This window comes from Cyprinus carpio, chromosome A24 (genome assembly GCF_018340385.1).
Source record: "Cyprinus carpio isolate SPL01 chromosome A24, ASM1834038v1, whole genome shotgun sequence".
NCBI classification, from domain to species: domain Eukaryota; kingdom Metazoa; phylum Chordata; class Actinopteri; order Cypriniformes; family Cyprinidae; genus Cyprinus; species Cyprinus carpio.
In genome coordinates, this window is record NC_056595.1 from 13747915 (window position 1) to 13773811 (window position 25897).

Genomic DNA, 25897 nt, shown 5'->3' on the forward strand with positions numbered 1-25897 from the left:
GGTGGAAATTTTTTTTTTTTTAAATCAATATACTTTGGCTTACAGTAAGCCTGTTTGTTTTACACTGGACATGATGGGACTCTTATCAAATAAAAACTTCCACTTCTGCCACTTCTGTTTTTATAGGATTTTCCTCATAAACTTGGGAATCGTCCTGAAGATTATTTTCAAACAAGACACAAGCATTTATTTTCTTTTTCTGCAGTGATTTTTGCTTTGATACTATCTTGTGTTTCCTAATTTGGCCCAGTTTCCGTCTGATCGTAGAGTCATGAACTTTGACTTTGGCTAAAGCAAGAGATGCCTGCAGTTCTTTGGATGTTATTCCAGGTTTCTTTGCGACTTCTTGGATGATTTTACGTTGTGTCCGTGGTGAAATTTTTGTGGGTCGACCACTCCTGGGACGATTCATCACTGTTCCATGTGTTTTCCATTTGGAAATTATAGTTCTGACAGTGGATCGATGCAGTCCCATAATTTTAGACACAGCTTTGTAACCCTTGCCAGACTTATAGTAAAAAATGATCTTTTCTTTTACATCTTCTGGAATTTCCTTTGATCGTGGCATTTTGCACTTGCTGAATCTTTGTGCTGATTGATATGGATCAAAATCAGGTTGATTTTGAGCAGTGCCGGAGAGTCACTGTAGTTACCAACCGCTTCAGCGAGGCATCTGCAAGAGTAAAAAAAAAAAAAAAGAAGCTCTTTAAACTAAATCGCTCTACTAAATCTGATTTGAAACTACTATTTAGGGACATTAAAAAGATTTAGCGTGAACTATTTAGACAAACAGATGGAATCAGAATATAATCTTAACTACAGAACAAAAAAGATTTGAACAAATATTTAAATGATTAATTTTGTTGATTAATTATACAGATAATTTAGTTTATAATAGTTAAATACATTTTTATATATAAATATATATAATTATAGTAATTAAATTAAATATACATTTAAATTTTTATTAAATAAATAAATAATAGGTAATACAATATTTACACTACCAAAAAAAAAAAAAAAAAAAAAAAAAAAATTTGAGTTCAGTCAGATTTATTTATGTTTTTGAAAGACATTTCTTATGTTCACCAAGGCTACATTTATTTGATTGGGGAGAAAAAACTGCTTAAAACTGCAACATTGTGAAATATTATTGCTGTTTTTAGTAGCCTATATTTTATATATTTCTGTGATGGCAAAGCAGCCATTACTTCAGTCATCAGTGTCATATTCCTTCAGAAATCATTCTAATTATTATTTTTTTGTTTTGTTATATTTCTTCTTCTTATTTTTATTATTATTATTATTATTATGATTTTAATATTTTTCTGCAAACTGTGACACTTTTTGATTCTGATGAATAAAAAGTTCAGAAGAATAGTAGGCTATATATTTTAAACATTTTAAATATATTAACAACTTTTAAACTGAACATACTCAACCCAAACAAAACCTCCTTAATAAAGTCAACCTTAGTCAAAAGAGGTTCCAAAATATATGAATTATGAACACACGTCTACATTATATTTTAGCAACAGCACGTAAAAGGAACGACTGTGACCTAATAAATCAAAACGACAAAGGAAAGACAATGCAAACAGTAACTGACATCGTCTTAGTCAAAGCAGTTTTAAGAAAAACGATCATCTATTCAAATAAATCGTTTCTTCTTTCTGTGACAGCATGTTCTAATTGACATGTAAACCCCCAAAACTTCACAGAAACCTTTAGTCTAACCTTACCAGGCAGGTCTGTGTCCCATAAATTGACGACATCCTGATACAGGTCGCCTGCTAACGCCAAGTGTAAACGCAGCCTAAAATGCTCGCGCAGCAGATTGAATTCCGCTTCATAAGAGTCATCACAACGTGTCAACATAAGAGACCCCTAGTTTACAAATTATTATGAACTTCAGTTTTATATGCATGCATACCATTCAGTATCTACATCTAACATCCCTCTTTATGTATTTTTGAGTTATGCAGAATTCATTTTATAAGCTGTCTTTATTAGTTGTCTCAAGTACATGCAATAGATGTCTGATAATGTAGCTTTATAGGGACTGAAAGACAACTCAGTAATCAACTCGAAAATTTTCCATTCATATAATATGATACACAGTAACATCTGAAGTCCCATCTAATGTGAATGTAGTTGACATTGAAAAAATCAACAAAAATAAATAAAACTACACGCCAAACAATTGTTAGGTACTTCTTTTTATTCCCTTCCCATAAGAATAGCCACATGAATGAGGAATTCTCTTATTTTGCAGTCAGTCCTCACACAGTAATGAGATGGATGAAAAGAGGTCAGTACAAATATCTTACGTTAAACAGCCAGTCGAGAACTGAGTTGCTCTAAATATAAAAAGTTTTGTACCATTCATTCCTGACTTGTCAACATCATAACAAAAGGTAAAAAATATGCCCCCAGGAGTAAATACAATTGTGATATTGCACAATAGTTTAAAGTACAGTATGTACAATTTCACATATAGTGGTCATGCTGCCTTTAAAACAAGTTGAATACACGAGCAGAATGCAATTATAACGTGAGATACAGATGAGTAAATATATTGTATTGTTTACACGTTTACTCGGATATTTACCCATAAACAATAAAATATCAAAGCCTTCTTGAATTGCTGTGATAAAAGAAAAAAAATCTATATATTTAATAAAAAGGCATATACATGTGCCATATGAGAGGCAGCAGAACTGAGTTGTGTTCAATAAATAATAAAAACACTTTTCCTTTTTACAAGAAACCTCGTCATAAAAAGAAACAAAGCACCTTCACAAAACATCAATTCAACATGTCTAAAAAATAATACTGTAAAAGGTGAATGAAAAGGGGTCGTATTATAACAATTAAACTGATCAAATCTTTCTGTCTCCGCTACAAAGAACATTCAAGTACTTCTTTCTTCACAGATCTTGAGAACAAAATCCAGGCTTCCTTTAATACACATTTAGATGAGACACAGTGAAATGCTAAGTCATCTACAAAATATCCTCACAAAAATATATTCATATATTCCATTGATTGTGAATCTTAACTAACCTTACAGTAAACAATGTTTTAATTTTCAATGTGAAAGAGGGCTGAAGAATTTGATATTAGAATATAAAAGTGTGACTCATCAAGACTCTTTCACATTCGAATGAATCCCTCATTATCCTCTCCAAAACGTCAATTTGAAAATTATTATTATTATTTTTTTTTTTACAAAATTAACATGGTTATAGTCTAAGATGTGATTGTGAACACAGACCCTTCCAATCCTTTAACATTACATAAAAACCTTCCAAAAATGATATTAAACTAATTCATAAGAAGATGCATATCCCCTGAAGGGGTGGATTCTTTTTTTTTGGGAAACCACATAAATAAGAGCTGATTTGACAATGATCAAAATAACTTGACATCTCTATGAGATAATTATAATGAGCTTTCAGATCAGAGACTGAGAATACATTATATTCCAATACATGGCAAATGTGTCATAATGCTAAACCTACAGTGCAGGTCAAAAGTTTGGAAACATTACTATTTTTAATGTTTTTGAAAGAAGTCTCTTCTGCTCATCAAGCCTGCATTTATTTGATCAAAAATACAGAAAAAAAACAGTAATATTGTGAAATATTATTACAACTTAAAATAATAGTTTTCTATTTGAATATACTTAAAAAAAAAAAAAATTATTCCTGTGATGCAAAGCTGAATTTTCAGCATCATTACTCCAGCCTTCAGTGTCACATGTAACATCCAGTCTATCACATGATCATTTAGAAATCATTCTAATATTCTGATTTATTATGAGTGTTGGAAACAGTTCTGCTGTCTAATATATTTGATGAATAAAAGGTTAAAAAGAACTGCATTTATTCAAAAAAAAAAAAAAAAATTCTAATAATATATATTCTAATAATATATTTTCTTTACTATCACTTTTTATCAATTTAACACATCCTTGCTGAATAAAAGTATTGATTTTATTTAAAAAAAAGAAAGAAAAAAAATTACTGACCAGTAGTGTATATTGTTATTACAAAATATTTATATTTTAAAAACATAAAAACATTTTTTTTTTTTTTTTTTTTTTTACTTTTTATTCATCAAAGTATCCTAAAAAAGTATCACATGTTCTGAAAAAATATTAAGCAGCAGAACTGTTTCCAACTTTGATAATGAATCATCATATTAGAATGATTTCTAAAGGATCATGTGATAATGATCCCTTAAAAATTCAGCTTTGCATCACAGAAATAAATGATAATTTAAAGTATAATAAATCTAAAAACAATTATTTTAAATTGTAATAATATATCACAATATTAATTTTTTTTTCTGTATTTTTGATCAAATAAATGCAGGCTTGATGAGCAGAAGAAACTTCTTTCAAAAACATTAAAAATAGTAATGTTTCCAAACTTTTGACCTGTACTGTACATATTTATAATAAATAAATACATCACATATAAATCTGAGGTTGAGCAACATCAGTTTTCTAAAATCATTCTGGAACCAGCCTCTAAGAGAAAGGATAATCTGTATGTAAATTATGTTTTATTTGACATTTTATTCCAAAAAAGTCAATAATACTTAAATAAGTTTTTAACATGTCGAAAGTAATTTCACAAAATGCACAGTGCAATAAATTCTTAAAATGTTGTAGCATACATATAATCATCCATTCTGAACATTTATATAACATTGCTGTTCGGAACACATCTTAACTCATATATGTTGTGTCATCAAATAAATTCAAACAGCCATTTGATTGGTTGAGATTCTCCTTTTACCTATTTATCCAAAGTAAATTCTCCACAGACGGCTGGCTAAATCCTAAAGGCACCTTGAATTAAGTCATTAAATTGGGTGTCAGTAGTCATCTGAAATGACAAACACTGATGATACGTTTGCATTTTCATGTGCCAAATAGATGCCACTATGCCAATGCTTTACCACAGCCTACATAAATGAATCACAGACAAAATGATCTCTCAAAATAACATCTTTATGCCATGATACATGCCTTCAGCAAAACAAATACTTAAGACTGAGAGGTGTTTGCCAAGGGACAATAATCTGAAGGCTTCCACAAGAAATAAATAAGCATAGCTGTGCAGAAGGCTACAAACAGACAGAGTCAATTTGACATAATTCTTGGTGCATGCCTTGTTTTTCTTCCCACGCTGATCTGATGTCATCTTTAAATTATATCTCTGTTATTGGTGCAATAAATTAAATAAAAATATTCATATAGAGTGTTTAACAATTACAGTCTGTCTAAACATCTTCCACACAAGGAGTTTTTGTAAGATTAGGCAAAAGAACATGAAGAAAATGATTAAACTTATATTACAATTTTCCATAAAAGAGGATTTTGGCAGGTTTCTGTAAAAAACAACAACAAAAAAACAAACAAACAAACAAACAAAAAAAAAAACCTTGTGATTTGATTTATTAACATGTGATCCAGAGATTACACACTTAAAAGACTTCTGCCAAAACACAATAGAAAGAGACAAGCCAGTCACTATGTACAGGACAGTTTCTCAAACTGGTGATGAGCTTGATCCCAAAACATTAGTTCTGATACTCAAAAAAAGATTCTGAAAGAGTCTGTACGCCCCCATTATATGAACCATTCTTTCTTGCTTTCATCGATGGTCTCTGTGAAATTGGGCTCGGTGCCCATAATGGCCGCGTCGGCTGACTCTGACGACTCTCCCCCCTTGGCCTCGTTGGTGTGGTAAGTGCCTTTATGGCGGAACATGTACCGGATCAGAAACACCAGTGTGCACAGAATAGTGAAGATCACCACTGCAATGATACCTGCAAGGAAAATACATTCACCACTGTTAAATGAATAGTTTAAAAGGAAAATCTGCTGAAAATGTACTCACCCTGGCCATCCAAAGTTGTAGATGAGTTTGAATTTCTTCATCGGAACAGATTTGGGTATATTTAACATTGCATCATTTGCTCAACAATGGATCCTCTGCAGTGACTGGGTACCGTCAGAATGAGACTCCAAACAACTGATAAAAACATCACAATAATTTACAAGTAATCCTTATGACAGTCCATCAATTAACACCTGGTGAAGAGAAAAGTTGCATGTTTGTAATAAAGAAATCCATCAAGACATTTTTAATTTTAAAACCTTTTCCATAATAACATTTCCTCAGGTGAAAAAGCCCATCCCCTTGTTGTCCCCTCACATCAAAATCCACCTACATATTTTGTTTATAACTATTTTGGACTGTTTTTGCTTGTAAACAGTGCATCTGTGCATATTTCTCTCCTAATTCAGACGAGATGACTTTTTCACTGGGGAAATGAATATGGATAGAAAACTCGGAAGCAATCTGGAAGCAACAGTTTGAAGTTAAAAAGGATTCCGTGATGGATTTGTTTTATTGCAAACACAGATTTTTATTTTATAAGATGTTAACTGATGGACTGGAGTCATGCAGACTCTCATTCTGACGGCACCCATTCACTGCAGAGGATCCATTGCTGAGCAAGTGTAGTATTTCCCCGAATCTGTTCTGATGAAAAAACAAACTACAACTCGGATGGCCTGAGGACGAGTTAATTTTCAGCAAATTTTCATTTTTGAAATACTCCTTTAATGCATAAAAGAATAGATAACTTAAAATAAGTAATTGTTCATCTGAAGTAGATATGAATATGTTTCCATCTCACCTCCTATTATAGCTGAATTCCTATTTACTCCATCCGGTATCACTCTTTCCTCATTGAAGGGGAAATCAGCACCTTTAGGAGATCATAATAATTATAATAATTAAATGTTTATATAGCATTTATAGTATTAGTTAACTATAATAACCTTGATAGACTGAAAATGAATACATTAATACATTTGAAAATACTGAACAGTCTGATGTGTCTGAGAAGAGAATTAATCATTTTCTTTATGCCAAATGATTTACATTTACAAGTAGATTATTTTTTAAAGAAACTAATGTGACAAAACATAATTCCTTATAACATGTTTCTCAGATACACAAACATATAATGGTTTCATTTGATGCACTAATGCCCTTATAGCTAAACAAAGCACATTGATCTTTACAGAAGCCATTTTGCCCAATAACTGGCCATTGACCTTTTTAGAATTGCAGGACACAGTAAAGGAAGGCCTGTTTATGTTGTTATGGTTAGTCATATCTAAAATCTGTATTTAATTTTTGTTCAGGATCTGTTTTTCATGTTTAAATCAGACTGAAAGCCATACAATGAAATGTGGCAGTTAAGACGCACATTTAGGAATGTTTCTATAAAGAGGTCAATGTGATGCAATGATGCAATCAATAAACTAGCATTGGAAATTAAATGTCTTTTACACCACCCCTGGGAAATAATGCAGGACTGAGAGATTTCAGTGCATTTCTGGGATTTCAAGACCTCTTTTTATTATTATTTGGCTTGTTTAAATGTGCTCACCTGCGTCTAGGTGCCACGGGTCGGTTGCAGCAGACATGGGTGGGATGGTGAGGGGTGATGCTCCGCAGTTGGATTCCACCAGTTTACCCTGGTGTGAGACGGGGGCAGAACCGCGGGACCTGAGAGCAGCTTTCAGAGGAGCAATGCTGTTGAACTGCACTCTGGACAGGCAACCCACAAACCCGGGTGTGTTGTATTTTTCTATAAGCACAGGATCGATGTAACCAGTTTCTGCAAGAAGAGGAGATACAGATAGGCATCTAAAGTTAGACTAAGAACAGGAGAATAATCACCATCTAAATGAAATACAAGATAACTGCAGAAAACTCATCCAAGCCTTGTTCCGGGAATTATATTCAATTTCACTGCAATAAAAGGATAAGATCAATGCGTGTTCATGTATAATGTACATACATCAGATCTGCTTTACAATGGCATCCTAAAATAAAACCTTGAGGGAATAACTGTATCTGAACAAAGAATGTATCATTTACACTTGAATTACAAACATATTGATAATAAATTACTCTCTTCATGTATGCCATTCCCATTCAATGGTTTTCCATTTATTTGTTGCTGCTACACTGAATATTTAAAGGCATAGTTCACTTATAAAAATACTCAATGTCAATTGTTCCAAACCTGAATTACTTTATTTCAGATCATTTTAATGTATAATTTGATCTAGTTCACAGAATATGATTTGTTCATGAATTAGATGGAAATCATAAACTCACTGATGATAAACTTGCAGAAATTCACAGCTCATTGGATTATCAATGATTAATGACTTATTTTTTGGTTTGATCCTAAAATAAAATAAAACAAAATTTAAATTTTAGATGAAAAACTTGACAAGAAATAAAAAAAAGACAAAAACACATAACAAAATTATTAAAATGTGAACTAAAATTTTAATGAAAACTGAAAATATAAAATAAAAGTTAATTCAATATAATAAAAACAATATAATAGCATATAAATAATACTAACACTGACTTGTTCCCCACATAAGGCTCTTATATGACTTCAGAAGGCTCTTAATATAAGTCTTATGTGCCACTTTTATGATATTTTAATTATGTTTTGTGCCCTTTTTGACAACAGCGACTAGAACATTCTTCAAAACATGTTCTTTTATGCTCTACAGAAGAAAGTAAGTTATATGGGTTTGGAACAACATTGTGTGTAAGGTGTGTAAATAACAACAGAATTTTCATTTTTGAGAGAACTATCCCTTTAAACCTTGATTTCTGCTCAATAGTCCAAACTGATCTTTATACTCTATGATATTTAAATCCAAACAGCAGAGTAATCCTGACATAAGATTAAAACCCAGTCCTCAGGCATTTTCATAAAACACTTTATATTACACTTCTACTCTTTTCTCTCCCCCCTCTTTCTTGTCTTCAGTCACACTGACATATCCTGGTACCTTCAAAGTGCAGAGATTTTCCTACTGAACACCCTCCACCAAACATAGACAAAAGAGTCAGTCTAACTGCTGCACATTACAGACGAAGCCACTTCAAACCTGTGTTTGTGAAGCCTCTTCAAAGCTGCTGTGCGCAGCTAAATTCAGCATTCTCTCACCACAGCCAGGGGTAAAGTACACCCCGTACATGAAAAACACACAATGAGAACAATGGATAACAAGAACAAAGCAGGCTGTCTGTGTTGTGCATCAAGAACACCTCATAGGGACAATAATGTTTGATTCACAGTATCACAAGATTGTGAAGCATTCAGAAGGAAATTGAAAATGCATTTTGAATTGTAATTCAACTCCTGAAACTTATTTGCACCAATAAACAAAATGCACAACGATGTGTATTTTTTTTAATGAATTTATATGTATGTGTAGTGTATAGTATAGCAAATATTATTGTACAGTGTGGAGTTGGTATTTTTTTTTATGTCTATAATGTTCACCAGGCTGCATTTATTTGATCAAATATACAGCAAAAACTGGATTTCTGATGTATAAAAATATAAAACAATATTATTAAAATTTTAAATAACTGTTTTTGTTTTAAATATATACAAATATAAATATGTTAATTTTGTGGTCAAGAAACATTTGTTAAGTTAATTTCAAATGCTAGAAAAAGTTGTGCTGCTTAACATTTTTGTGGAAACCATCCTACATTTTTTTTGGGATTATTTGTTGAATAGAGGAATTCAAATGCAACAAAATTGATCCTTGTTATTTTTTTATATTTTGCAGGGTACAAGAACTCTAAGAAGTTCTACGCTCATGTCTTACACTAATGAAAGTCAACAAACATTCCATAAATTCAGAAATAATGGGCCAAAACACAAAAATATTCCAAATGCTAGGTCTCACAAAGCTAAATCCCCCCCCCCATTCAGCAAAAAGAAATGGTCTCCCCACAAAACTAAAGTCAACCTCTCATCCTCATGAATACTAGTCTTCATCTCAGATTCTTGCAGGCACAGGGCAGACAGAACACTTGTTCACTTTCAGCAAGACACCTACCAATACACAAAACCTGATCTGCTTGAATTTTGTTATCAGTGATATGTTTTTCAGTGTGAAGTGACTGGGGTAATAAGAAACAGAGATGCAGTTACCTTACGTCTCTGATGTGAATGATCTCATTAAATTCTGTTATTGCCTTTGCTTTAAATCACTAGAATATGAAATTAGAGAGAGTAATCTGAGCGTCTCTCACCACTCGTAAGAAAAATGACATTAAAGCATAGCAAATTAAACGATTATCATTCTTGTCACGTTCAGATCCACAATCTACTTTCTAGTGCAAATATTTTCTGTGATTTAAAAGAACATAGCTACTGCAAAGCACCTGACTGGAAAACACATGAAACCTTTGACATTCAGGTTCATGTTTGTTGTATGAAATATTGCATGCCTCAGAGGCGTGAAACGTGGCTGGAATATTTATGAGAATCGACTGATTGTTGCTGCTGCAAATTCAGCTGGAAAGCTCTGGAGATTTCCCTCTCGCTTTTCATGCTGCTCTGATTATTAGAGACACACTGCAGTATTTGCACTTCCATTACCCCCTGTTTTGTGCAAACTGGAGATTCATTATATGCTTTTTACTCCCTTGATGAAATGTTTATACCGCAAGCAGATGGCTTAAATCAGCCACAGTTCTTCTTTTCTCTAGCCGACGTTAACAGGGAGGAGGGAGTGCTACAGTTTCTTTGTTCCTCAATGCTGCAAACTTTACCTCGAGTCATAGTTACGGGAACAAACAAATATTGCTTTTCACAATTCAGACTAAATTTTCATCTTGGCCTGCTGGCCAATTATATATATTTTGAAATATATTTTAGTAAATATATTTTTTGTCATTTTTTGTATATTTTGAAATATATTTAAAAATATATTTTTTTGCTGTATGGGTATATGCAATCAAGACAAACACAAACAAGATGCACAATTAAGTGTAAATTTTGATTTTTTTTTTTTTTATAGAAATGTATAATAATTACATTTGAAAAAAAAAAAACTGGCATGCATTCATAGCATAAAACTGGTACTGCAATGCACCCACACCTGTAGCCACCTGCTGTAAACACTTCTTCCTATTTTATAATGCAGTTTGTTGTAGAAAATATATGCACTTGATCATACTGTAAAGCTCAACAGAAGCAACCGATACTGTATTCTCCAAGCCATGTTCCTTATTGCAGTAAACACAACACAGTATATCCCTTTAAAACATTTCAAGTTGAGAATAGATATGTAGAATTATGCAGTGCAAGTAAAACTGCTATTTGAATACCCATAAAATTATTTTAACAGCTCTTTTGTCTATGAGCTGATGATAAATGCTACGAATTATTCAGAGACATTAAAGTAAACACTGCTATCCTGGTAGGGGCTATTATTGCGGGGGAGATACAGGGAAAGAGGGGGCAAATGAGGGATTGAAGACCGTCTTTTGATGGATGGGTTGGGAGATGGAGAGAAGGTGGTGGGATGAAAGGGTTGCCATGGTAACAAATGGAAGCTGGTGTAGCAGGGATGTGAGAGAAAGGGAGGTGGGAGATGCTGGACCTAAAGAAAAAGTGATCATGTAAATTACAACGACACACTGTCAACACATATCATTATGGCTGAACACTTCATTTCACCTCTGTTTTTATCTCTCGCACACTCAAAAATATCATTTGCTCTAGTCTTGCTGTACTGTTCAGAATGGTAGAGGCCAATCTTTAGATCTTGCTGCATGATGCACCATGTGCTAACAGACTGAGACAGAACAACAACTGTCCGACATCACGTGACAACAGGATCAGAAAGCAACCTCTGAAATTCCCGCAGAAAAGGCACGATTTTATGGAAACGCACAGCTATATTCACTAAATGATTTATGCAAATTAAGTAATAACGCCAACATGCTCACAACATTAGTGCTAAACACAATTTACATGAAAAAAATTGTAGTATGCTGCAGACTATTGCAATCTGCTGTACTTTACAACAGTGTTCCACCCACTGCAGGCCAGGTACCTGAAATTGCTCTTAAAAATGTAAAACTGTCACTTTTATCAGCCAATAATAATACGTAATAATGTTATTTGCATCAGGTATACAAGGTGCAATACATAACTGAAATAGAAAAGGTGGCCTTTATATTTAAAAAAGGAAATTTATTCTTGTAATGGAACAGCTGAATTTATATATATATATATATATAAGTATATATATATATATATATATATATATATATATATATATATATATATATATATATATATATATATATATTATATACACACACACACACGTAATGGAACAGATGAATTTATATATATATATATATATTCTGTAAGCCACCCTTGGAGGGGGCAAACACTACCTTACACTACCTGCACCACACACACATTCCAGCAATGCAGACAATCTGCCCAGCAAATAACCAAACAAAACATTCCGTTTCTAATTCAATATTAGGAACAGGAATACATAAAATACTACTGTGGGTGATCACTGCAATAACCAAACACACTAAACACATGTAAGGCATCCTTCACCCAGAAAACACAGTCTCACATCCTCATTCAAAACCCTCAATGCTGCAGCACAGAAATCAAACATTACCTGCCAGACAGGCGTTTGTTATCAGGTATATCTCACTTTCTTCTTCCAAAATGCCAGCCTTCTTGTGTGTCAGTGTATGTTCCTCTCCACGTTGCGGATGCCTGTGTGTGTATATGTCTGCAGCTGGGGCTGGGTGATCACAGACTGCAGCCTGTCTCCTGTTCCGCACTCATTGACATTCTGCTTCACAACACCTGGAAACTGGATTCCACTGTCGTCTGGATCTGGAGCCCCCTCCACGCTGGACGATGACTGTGCCCAGAGCCGTGTAATGATCACAGAATAGCCAATGACATCATCCATCTGTTCAACAAGGCTTTGATGGAGAGCAGGCGGACTACAAGATGTCATTTAGAGAAGCTAAGCAAGTCTGTTCAGTGTAATGGAATATAATTTTGTTTTCATTATCACGAGATGACATTATACGTTCTAGTCCAATTGACTATTCTGCTAGTGTTTTGTGTGGGAAACATAGTGGAAGTAAAATCCCGCTCTGTCGCCTCTGCCTGTCAGATGTACTTTGATAGTTTTTTTTTTTTTTGGAAAATTATAAAAATTCTTTAAATAATATATTCAACATTATATTAATAGTTAATATATAATGTTTTTTTTTTTTAAACTTAGGAACAAGTCTAAACTATTTTCTGTGGCAACTGACAGTATATGCAACAGATGCGCTTTATAGACACAAAGTAGAAAAATACACAGAATATTGCTCTAAATATACACTGTCACCTTTGTCTCTCAAACATACTTTTTTATAATATACACTGTCACCTTTGTCTCTCAAACATACTTTTATATATATTATATATATATATAAATTATACAAATTATTTAAACAATATTTTCAACACTGTATTAATATTTGTGAAAATATTATTACAACTTAAAATAATAGTTTTTCTATTTGAATATATAAAAAAAAATATTTATTCCTGTGATGCAAAGCTGAATTTCACATCATTACTCCAGCCTTCAGTGTCACATGAACATCCAGTCTATCCCATTTAAAAATCATTCTAATATTCTGATTTATTATGAGTTGTTGGGAAACAGTTCTGCTGTCTAATATATTTGATTAATAACAGGTTAAAAGAACTGCATTTATTCAAAATAAAAAACAAATTCTAATAATAATGATTCTAATAATATATTTTCTGTACTATCACTTTTTATGAATTTAACACATCCTTGCTGAATAAAAGTATTGATTTTGCTAAAAAAAAAGAAAGAAACAAAATTACTGAAAACTGACAGTAGTGTATATTGTTATTACTTTATATTTTAAAATGTTCTTTTTTTTTTTTCTTTTTTATTCATCAAAGTATCTTAACAATGTATCACATGTATTGAAAAAATATTAAAGCAGCATAACTGTTTCCAACTTTGATAATGAATCATCATATTAGAATGATTTCTAAAGGATCATGTGATAATGATCCTAAAAATTCAGCTTTGCATCACAGAAATAAATGATAATTTCATAATAAATTTAAAAAAAATTATTTTAAATTGTAATAATAGATCACAATATACATTTTTTTTTCTGTATTTTTGATCAAATAAATGCAGCTTGATGCGAGAAGAAACTTCTTTCAAAAACATTAAACATGTTTCCAACTTTTGACCTGTACTGTATATATATAAAAAAAAATACAAAGTATGTTTAAACTATATTTTTTATACTGTTTTTTTATTTTGTATATTTATAAATATTTTTTAAACTGTATTTTTATTGTTTTTTTTTTATTGTGTATTTTTATTTGTAATATTTTTTTTCAGTTGGCTGATATATTTCCATTCAAAGAGTCTCATTTTTTTTTTTTTTTTTTATGATTTTATGTTTGTTTTATTTTTTTGTTTGTTGTTGTGATATGCTGGAGATTAAACAGAGGAACAAGTCTAAATGATTTTCTGTTTGTTGTCCACATATGCAACAGATGTGCTATATTTAATCAAATTTGGCTTATGAATTTCCATTGTAAGTGTCCCTGAATGCATTTTCATCTTTTTAAACTAAAGAACAACATTGTTATTAATTTTGGTTTTATGTGTTTCTGTTTTAATTGTAATTGAATGTTTTTTAATGTTTTTAAAATAGTAGAAAAAGAAAACGAAATATTGCTTGCGTACACACTCAGCTGTATGTGATAGATTATGTATAATCTTGATTAAATCTTTTGTGCGCCTTTCTAATGTAAATCGGCCCCTCAAGGGCATAGCCAGCTATAAATCTGAACATTATTCTCATCTCAAATCATCAGGGTTTGAGGGGGCTTCTCATAATTGTTACTTAATGACCGTTTCAAAACAGACTCAAGGGAATCATTTGTTTATTGTTGTTGTATTATTTTTAAAATCTTGTTTTTTTATTGCTGTTACATAAGATTTAAAATGTAATTTTTTCTTTATTTGTGTAATTTTTGTAGCCTAAATTTTTATCCTGAGGTGGGAGTGCTTGAATTCTAAAGCCACTGTTACAACCAGTTACACCCCAACCAAAGCACATATGTGCAGGATGATGAATCATCTCTCTATGGGTGATGAGGCCATTCAGCCTGATGCAAGGATGGCATAAATCCCTTCACACACACCTGGACTGGTGAATAGGACATCCGTTGGAGTAATTTAATTTGGAATGAAATCTCCTGACTGAGCCTATTTAATGCTATGAAGGCTTTAGGGCAGATCACTGCAGAGATTTTAATCAACTGAAAGACAGAAAGAGATGAGAAGAGGAAAAAATGAACTGAAAATGAAGCAAAAGCTCTATTTGGATGGAATTAGGTCTCTAAACAATGTCTGAGTCACACCTGTTTAATAAAGGACATTTGTGACTAGGTACCTATAATTACAACGAAAGATTGTTTCTGCCATGGGATAATAAAATATTAAAAAGGACATGCAACTTTTTATTGCTACTCAACAATTTTATTTGTATTTTTTTTTCATGCAGTTTACTTCTCACAATTCTGACTTTTCTTCATTGTGAGATGAACTTAGAATTGCGAGATCTAAACTCGGCATTTAAAAAAAAAAAAAAAAAAACTTTATTTCAGAATTAATCAAAATGTGTGTGTGTGTGTGTGTGTGTGTGTGTGTGTATGTGTGTGTGTGTATGTGTGGAAGAAATTAATTAATGTGAGGATCATATAAAATGCTGCTGAATTTTCTTTTTAAATCGGATGTGAATTGGAGGAAAAAAATCTAAATCTATAATGAAGGTGTATGAGTGATCAGCTTTAATTATTTTCATTATGATATTCTACAAATGCAAAATAAATGGAGATGCGCTGTAAAAAAATGCCACAATTACAGGCATTCTTAAAGCATTAGGTTTCCTGGAGGTTTATATAATATATCATATAATATAATATAATATAATCACAAAGTACATCTGAAAAAGAAACTTACACTCCTCAGGAAAAGCTAGTATCATCTGAAGAGGCCTAAAGAAATTCAGTGTGTATATGTTGTTGGGAATTGCAACAATAAAAATTATCTGCACAAACAATGCTCTAAAACAATAAATAAACTGCTAGAGATCAAATCTTCTGAAACATTTGCATGCCTTTGAGGTGCCTGCATTTGCACAGAAAGCACTGAAAAACTGCCGGGAGAAAAACAACATAAAAATGACAGGATCTCATTCTGTTGGATTAAGGAGACAGCCAGGCATAAAAAGCACATAACCTTTAGTGATGGTTGACAAAATGATTTGATATGTTTGGTTTCTTTGAGAAAGATAAGCAGTCATCTACCTCCCACCTGCAATGCTCGCTTTCAAAACAACCTGCACAAACCTGCTGAATCACTGCAAACTCATTTAACACAAGGTGACTGCTTCAGACATCATTGAATTTTAGTGATAATCAGGGATTTTAACCTATAGGTTTCAATCATCTATGTACAACAGCTAATTATAGTAAACAGATAATTTACTAACCTTCCTGGGGAATAAGATGGGATGGGATGCATGAGATGCAAAACATGCAAACTTGCCAAATTGAATGCATCATATTTGAGTCATTTTCTCCCTGAAGAGTTTCCTTTTTCTCCTTCAACCCTTTTTCCTTCATTATCCTGCAGTGGGAGCCTGTCAAAACTGTGAAATAGACTTCAAAGGTGTCCTACATTCCCTCTAAAAATGTCTTCTTTGTTTTCCTTTGAATCATTCTTTGTTGAACCTAACTTTGGTGAGCTGTATCTGCATATAAAAAAGGAATCAATTTTTTTGACACATCAAGACTCATCTCAAATTTCATATAATTTTGGAGAATGTCTGCATCTAAAACACCTAAGGAACGTTCAACTAGTAATCCTCCAGGGTAGTGGTTCTTCTGGTAAAAATGATTGAGCTTAGCAAAATCACACACACACACACACACACACACACACACACACACACACACACACACACACACACACACACACACACACTCTAACTACTCTATCAGTAGAGAATTAAGAAGATCATCCCGGCCATGCGGCTCGTCTGAAGGTGGAGTCTGCGATGGAATGCTGAATACTAATGTCTGATGTGGCCTCCAGGGGCCATAAAGCACCTGGTCATTTAATTAGCTTTATCTCATTGCCAATTACTACAAATTCACATAGTTTAGTGTGTGTTGAGTGGGTGATGATGTGATGGCTGTCGGTAACAGTGTGTGATGCTCTGGTATTTCTGGGATACAAAGTGTGCTTGGCTCTCTGACAGACAGAATAAATTAAATTATGTATAGATAATGGACCAAGCAACTTTTAATGTAAATCGATGGGATGTCTTTGGCAGTTTTTTTTTTTACCTGCTCAGGGAAAGCTGTAAGTCTAACTGTTTATAAAATTAATAGCATATCTTCTCAATAAGCAGCATGATTTAAAGGAATAGTTCACCCAAAAAATTACAATTTGCTGAATATTTACTCACTATCCAATATGAAGATGAGTTTGTTTCACTTCACAGCTTTTCATTTCACAAGAAATTAACTACTGGACTGGACTGGTGTGGATTATGGATTATTGTGATGTTTTTATCAGCTGTTTGAACTCTCATTCTGACAGCACCCATTCACTACAGAGGACAGAACTGGTGCAATGCTAAATTTTTTCAAATCTGTTTAGCTGAAGAAACATTTCCTTTAAGGTATCATTCATAGCTGTGAGGTCAAACACTTGTTTTAAGATGTATAATGTTAGCTGGATAAGTCCATTATGCAAATCGATATTTCCTTCAGTTATTTTCTCACTTAATTCTGCCCATTAAAATGTAGTGTACAAGTTTTTTTTTTTTTTACTTTCACTGTTCACTTTTTTGCTCTATTGTATTTCATCTTTAATTTAATAGCACATTAGAGCTGCTCCATTGCAGCGGGTATCACAAGGCGTTTTCCTGTAATAACGTAAATAACTACTCCTTAGCCTACACATAAATCTTGCAACAGTAATGAACATATTTTCTGAAACATAAGTTGCATTTTTTTTTCATCTGAAATGTGCTGCGACTTAAATTCCAAAGCGAATCATATAATGCATCAAGCAAAATTAGCAAACATCCCAAATAATGCATGTGCTAAGCAATAAATATCACGCAACACAAGTGCACTTGCTCTCGCTCTCGTAGACATTCTTAATCTCTAATAACTCCATTCTGCTCTCTGTTGTTCTGTGTGGTATCGGCTTTTGGTATTGGAGCATTTTAATTGATATGCATCCCTAATATTCAGAATAAACCACTAACCCTGCATGGGCAATAATAAAAATGAAGCTTGCTTCACTAAGACTCACTATAAATATAAAAAATAATATTTCATATAAAACGGAAACAAAATTGATTTTTTTCACTGCACAAAATCATCCTCTTGCAGAAGATCTTGATATAGCAAGATTCAGTATTGATCAAATCAGTCTCCTAGTGTTATCAATAAGACTAAAAGGCTGGCCCCAAAGGAGAGATGAAGAGAAGAAAAGAGAAAGACTGAGACAGCATGTAGTTTCTCGAAAGCTCAAACTGTTGTATCATCAGCATCTTTGCCAACAGCATATCAAATGATCAAAGTACTGCTTACTGCACAACACTGTCTGACCTAACTACATTGGGTTCCTCAAAATGTATGCATTTAAGCATATTATATTATGTATTATGAGGTACTGACAGCCCCAGTTCTTACAAATTTGAATGATTAAAAACAATACTCAGCACAACAGTTCTGTCACCCTGACACATATACAGTACCTAAAGACAACAACACAATCACAAACACTGTATGCTTTCAGCCAGTTTCAAACTATCTTTTCTTCTCCTTCAGTCTTAATGTTGCCTTGATTTCCTAAAACCCAATTATGGTCCGGAGACACAGATTATAGTATTATAGATATTATAGATATTAGTGTGATATTATAGATATTACAGACATTAGTGTGATTCATGAATACTGTACATGCTCTGCAGATAGAACCTATATCTGGATGGATAAATGAACCTCTGCGCCACTCATGAATCCCTGCAGCACTACCCTGCATCAGCCTACAAAGAAAACAAACACCTGAACAACATGAGGATGTCAGCAGCCAATGTTTCCTGTCAGAACGCTCATGGAGTTCACAGACTAACTTTCACTTTTTTTTTCAGGTCTCCATGTCAAGAGCTCTTGGTTTGTATCACAAGCTGTCTTGATTCATTCTGAGCATGTAGGCATTACAGTTTGAGGTTGCCAGATCATCAATGTACTCACTGCCCAGAAACACTCATATGGTCTCTTTAGAATGAACACTTAATTCAAAGTGTTTAAATATAAATTCAAATTCAAATATGAAATTATAGATTTTCCCCAACATGAAGGATATTCCAAAAGTTAAGCTTCCATAATTATGCAATTTTCTTTTAAAGATAACTTTATTTGAATTAAATTTGAATATATTTATAAATTCAAATTCAAATATATATTTGTATATATATATATACATTTACAGATATATATATATATATATATATATATATATATAATATATATAACACTTTTTTTTTTTTTTTTTGGTGACTTAACCCAGAATATATTTAGCTGGCTAACATTTAGATTTTAGTCATTGTAAAAATGACTTATGGGAGTCTAGAAAGCATTAGCAAGAATGTGTTGCAAAAACTACAAATCAGTCTTTGATGTTTGGCACACTATGCCTTTGTTAAAACATTTATGAATCTATGAAGTTGCATAATATTTGTATAATTTTCAGATTGTTGTATATTTTTTCTTTTTGTAAAAATGTATTAATAAATAAAATCCATGAAAGTATAAATAAAAAAGTAAATAAGATTTCTTTACAAAAATATAGACAAAAAAATGGAAGATAAACCTTTATATAAGGAAAAAACAAAAATAAAATGCATTAAAAAAAAAAAAAAAAAAATATAAATAATATATATATATATATATATATATATATATATATATAATATATACATATATTATATATATATACATATATATATGTATATATAATTATGATAAGGCCAGTTAAACTTTTGGCAGGGCAAATAAAAATTGGAAACTACTGGCCAGCAAAAAAAAACAAACAAACAAACAAACAAAAAAATAAACGTATTGTTGAGCCCTGCATGTAACCTTTGTGTCAATCTTAGAATTCACTGCGATGAGCACAAAGTACCCATAGACTTATATTTATGTATCAAAAGATATTTACCCAATGAAATTAAATATGGAGTATTTCGTCAATATTAGTCTATGCCATGCTTTTTATGCTTTTTTTCTAACGGCGAACAGTTGAAAACAATGTAAAGCTTTGAAGGCTAGATTCCACATCCCAATTTGCAGCATAAATCTACATTATGCACTAGAAGATTATCATAGCACAGCATTTTGTAACCTCATACCCTTTCATCACATTTAAAATCAACTTAAAGTTCACCAAATGTCAAAACAGAACCATCACAAACTCTTCCTTTCTATTGCACAAAGTGCAAAAAACACTAGAAAAGCCTACCATAGTTTAGTATTAATTCTGGTAGGATGGCTACATGTCAGTGGCATGATGGGATTATGGCTGTTCCTCCGAAATATGGTACGGTAAATATTCCATGACAAACAGCTTGCAGGCCAACCATGGACATTGCCTTAAGCAGGACATGCTGAAAGAGTGTGGCTTATTGATGTGAAAGGGGTCTCCAGCTATTAATCATTGATGAGGCAGGTAGGGCAGTGGACAGACACAACTCACAGTTTCAGCATGAATTGATGCAGAGGCTCCAGAGACTGTGCAAACAGGAAGACAGCACGCTCTGATAGACACGACTGAGATTATCGGCCTGCAGACAGGAAGAAGATCGAAAGTTTTCTGACAAACCAGTCATCCAGATTCAGCTAAGAGATGAAACACTTTTTCTTCTCCACTGCCATGATGTATTATTTTAGCTAAAAATTAAATTGCAGGTGGATAATGCTGCCAGGCTTTGGGTGTTTGTCTGTACCACCTCCTGCTATTGGTAACAACACCGGGTCACATTGCTGGTTTTGGTGTGTCAGCAGGCAGAGCTGAATTGAGCATAATGGGCTCTGGTTGGTGCCTCATCGGTATTCATCGAAGAAAGTGCATGTCTGTTAGATGCCTCCGGGTGAGAGACTATCTTTAAGCCACTGACTTCTTTAGAGGGCATTCAAGGACACTGTGGACTGGCAGATGCAAATGATATTCCTGACTTTCTGTGTCCCCAGAGTACACAAAGCCATGTATATAATTTCCTTCACATCCTTACTATGTGAATTGCTACACAGTATTTTACTGGAAATAGAAGGAATCAAATAATTCTTCTTAAAATCTACTAATTCTGTGTAATAAGTTGTAATATGTATCTGCAGTCATTTGTTTAAATAAGTAGCTTATGATAAAAATGTACTGGATTTTCTTCACTAGTACAATGAAAAATGTGAAAAAGAATACAGCATAACAGCATATAAAGATTTAATACTGAATCATAGATTATTAATACATGCAATTCAGTATATGCCACATAATTGTCTTATAGCACCACCTAGTGGTTAAACTGATGCAATACAGTTTTTTAAATACTAATTTCTGTGTACACCAACTCACAATAGCACATTTTCTTTTGACTTTCTAAGGGTTCGAGTTATTCAACTCTTAAAGGGTAAAAGACCAGAGAAACTTACAAATAAAATTTATAGTTAATAAAGTGAAACAAAAAACTTTTTCTTATCTATTTTTTTTTTTTTTAGGATTTGAGGTTACAGGTTAATCCAAACCTGGAGGGAGTTTGCAACCAAACAGAGAGCACTTACCAAAGACTTTACCCAGGAAGAGTGACTTGACCAGGGTGAACTGCGTGTCTGAGGCTTCAGGCAGCGTGTAGCTGACGGGAGGATAATGATCCAGCTAAAAGAAAGACAGCCAATAAGGAATGAAAACAGAAAGACACAGAAACTAAATTACATACACATGTCTGTTGCTGGTGGTCAAGTAAAAAATGCCCATGCAATTAATATTTCTCTATAGTGGTCAGTGGTGCCATCTACTGGCTAAATATTTATTCACTGACCATACAGTACAGTCAAAGCATCACACCATTTACAATTCACTCAGTTACCTCATAACAACTATTACCTATACAACTATATTCCAAAAATGTATACATTTTATATAAAGTACTATATAAAACTGACATCAAAAAATTATTGAAATGTATAACTAAGGATTATAACAATTACTTTAAAGTATACTTTGTAATGTATTTTAATAATATTTTTCAGTGTATTTAATAATAATTACTACTTTTATCCATATAATTTACTTTAATTTATTTTGAATATATAGTACAATAAAATGCATAATATAGGTAATTTTATTATTATTAACATATATTTTGAACATTTGCTTCCATGTGTACATGTAGAATTTAAAAAGGGTTTGAACAAGCATTAGATTCGCATTTGTGTATTTTTATAGATTCATAATCAGTCACTTTAATTTATACATTTACACTTGTCAAACAAAGTAGCTTAATTCATTGTCATTTTATTATTATTTACATACCATTATAATTTTTATTAATATTTTGAACGAGCAATTCTTTATTATATATTATTTATATTTTCAGTTTTCATTTTAATTATTAGTTTTTTTTTGTCATTTTGTTATGTAGATTTAGTTCAGATTTATTTATCTATTTTCAGTTAAGAATTTCAGTGCTTCAAGTTTTTATCTAATATTTATATTATATTTCAGCTTTATTTCAATAATAATAATAATAATAATAATAATAATAATAAAAATAAAATAAAATAAAATAGTTTTAGGTCTGTGAACGATAACCCTGTCTTGATATAATTTTTTAAATATTATTATTTTTTTTTTAGATTAAAGATCATGCTGATATGCAGTACAGTAGCAACTGTTGAATGCAACCACACACAAACACCTGCACGCACCCCCCCCCCCCACACACACATTGGTGACAGCTTTAATTACCCCGTTACTGCTGATTCACTGGCACTCCTAATTAGCATGAGGCATCTCAGCCTCGGTATTAAAAATAATTATTTCCGCTAAATTACTTTTTTGTGCTTGAAGATACGGCTGCTCTCTCAGTCTCCTCTGTGTTGTGAAAGTGGAGCTCTCATCACTGCGCACTGCCGTGAATACAAAATAGCTTCACAGATAGAAATGGAGACTCCAACACAATAGAGTTTGTCTGACATATTTTAGCTCTAATTTGTTCCACTGATGTGGCTAACTGACAAAAATGCAAGCATGTTTATTCAGATGCCTCCCAAGTGTGCTTGTGCTGGGTACATCAAGCAGGGGAAGCCCTCCCTCACCGCTACCAGCATTCTCCAGACCTTATCCAATTACATTGCAGAATCTCAGAAGACCTCGTGGGCTTGTGTTTCTGCCGCTACTAATGGAGGAGGGTGTGTTGCCATTCGTCGACGGGATAATGTGACCAAATTAAATTGCTTTCAACCTGTTTACCTCTGAAACTAATGGGCAGGCAGGGATGGAGGGATGATACGGAGAGAGAGGAACTGTCCCTTGTGGTGCTGCAGCCCCATTCTGACTCGGCAAGCACTAATGAGCCCTGCTGTGAGCCTATAATTAATCTCCTTCCAACGAGCCTCCTATCTGACAGGGGCCCTCCTGCACTGCGGCCACCCAGAGAGGGGACACTCGGCCTGGGAGGTGATAGTCAGATCCCCCGGGGCATCCGCTGCTCTGACAGCACAAGCTGAATTATAGCCGCAACCCCACTGAGAGAATAACTTGGTCCTGTACATATTTTCGCACAGAACTTTAAATTTGGTTATGAAGCAGCCGTTACCTTTCTAGTTATTCACCATGGCAAAATGAATAAATAATGAATTTATGAATATAGCCACACAAAACAGTCAAAACATGTCTAAAAACATAGCAGGCTTTCTAGGGCTAATCAACAAAAAATATTATTTCACAGCTATAAAATTATTATTTCTGACATAATTATTCATAACTGCCAATTTTACAGAAATGGTGTTTACAGAATAATGTTTTAGTGGAAATATATAGGTCACTCTCACTTAGGTTTTTCGCTAATCTCATAGTTTTGGTTAGAATACATCACATAGGGTCAGATGGGGGTCATTGGGTCATCAGATCTGAGGTATTTTAACATATCCAAAGCTCAAATGGGATACAAACATTCCACATTTGGAACATATTGGAGCTCCTGTACTACTCTCGAGTGGAAATGAATGATTTCTGTTGCTTGTTGGAGATGGTGAAAAGGTGGCTTAATGCAATGATAAAAACATAGTGCAATGTCCACCACATTACTTTGATAGACACTTGACCTGATAGTGGGAACACCAGAAGCATTCATTAATCTGAATGAATAATAGATCCCTAAATGAAAGAGCGCTCTGCTGTTTGCCTTTGGGTTAAAAAAAAAATCTTCAAAAACTTCTAAAAGATCAAGTACATCTGTTTGCTTTTCCCACATGGTTATTCTCTTAGTTATGTTTTGACCTTTCACTGTCTGATTCAAAAAGGGTGTGATGTTTCATTCAAAAGAAATATCACAGGCGTGGGTGTCTGGAAAGGTCAGCTGGACTGATGTTACTGTCTCTCTTCTCATATTCCTTTTGAAGCAAGCTCTTTTCTCTTCTGGAAAATGCACAAGTGGGCAAAAAACCACATCACAGAAATCTAAAATGCAGAATCAGAATCTGACTGCACAATCTTTGACTGTTTTGATGAATAAATACTCTGTGTGATCAGGTCTGTGTTATTTTTGTTATCTTTAATATAATTTAAAATTGTAATGTAAACAATATCATTACAATTAGAACTGTAAGTAAACATATTTAATATAATACTTAATAATAATATAGATTCGAATCTCTTATATAATTTTTGATTTCAATAAACCAAAATTGCATCTGTTGTGCATCTGCAAAAGCAGATATATATCAGGAGTGGGGATATCACAATGACCAATCAGCATAAAGAAATCACAAATTTCAGTGGCAGATCATCATTCATTATAAAAAATGTTAATGAGATGAAAACTCATATTTGACAATTGGAGAGGTTTCTTCTGTATTAGATATAACCCTGCCACAACCTATTTCATAAAGTGGAAGGGACAAAATTGGCCCCACTGTCCCTGCCTTTAAATGATGTCTATAGGATATAGTATCCTGCAGCGTATTTTGGTGTCATTGAGATACTATTTAGAGTTTGTATCAATATTTTGAATCAGTTTTTATTTGTATATTTTCAGTTTACATTTTAATTTTAAAAGCTTTAGTAATTTTTTTTTTTTTTTATTTGATTGGGTTGGGTTAGGTGTTAGATTTAATAATTATAATTGTTTGTTTATTAGGCTGTTGTGTTTTAATTTTTAAAAAAGACAGTTTAAACTATTAATAATGTTGCAAAAGATTTCCGTTTCAAATAAATGCTGCTGTTTGCTGTTCTTTCTGTCCCTCAAAGAATGACGAAAAAATGTATCATGGTTTCCACAAAAATATTAAGCAGCACAGCTGTTTTCAACATTGAGAATAATAAGAAATGTGATATTTATAATATTTTACAATATTACAGTTATATATATATTAATCAAATAAATGGAGCCTTGGTTTTTAAAACAAAAAACAAAACAAAACAAAAAATCTACGACCCCCAAATTCTTGAAAATTATATACAGTACATAATATCTAAATCTTATATACTATAAAAACTATACTATAAAACTTTTTTGTTATTGTTATTATTGTCATAAAAGCGCAGGCAAATAGACATGTATTA

The 25897-nt window shown here is 32.8% G+C and overlaps 1 protein-coding gene and 1 long non-coding RNA gene across 2 annotated transcripts in view; both read right to left on the reverse strand.

The window, feature by feature from the left end:
• Positions 1-223: 223 nt before the first annotated feature.
• LOC122135348 lies at positions 224-1881 on the reverse strand. Its single transcript, XR_006153454.1, has 2 exons — positions 1743-1881; positions 224-673 (listed from the first exon to the last, which is right to left on the reverse strand). It is a non-coding gene; the product is annotated as an uncharacterized LOC122135348 (long non-coding RNA).
• A 2674-nt stretch (positions 1882-4555) lies between these two features.
• LOC109063958 (contactin-associated protein-like 2) overlaps positions 4556-25897 on the reverse strand; it is a 126255-nt gene continuing 104913 nt past the window's right edge. Inside the window, exons 13-16 of the mRNA XM_042714262.1 lie at positions 21895-21988; positions 7483-7713; positions 6721-6792; positions 4556-5844 (exon numbers count right to left, since the gene is read on the reverse strand). Of these exons, the coding sequence (XP_042570196.1) occupies positions 5645-5844; positions 6721-6792; positions 7483-7713; positions 21895-21988 (597 nt within the window). The 3' untranslated portion in view covers positions 4556-5644. The remainder of the gene's footprint in view (positions 5845-6720; positions 6793-7482; positions 7714-21894; positions 21989-25897) is intronic.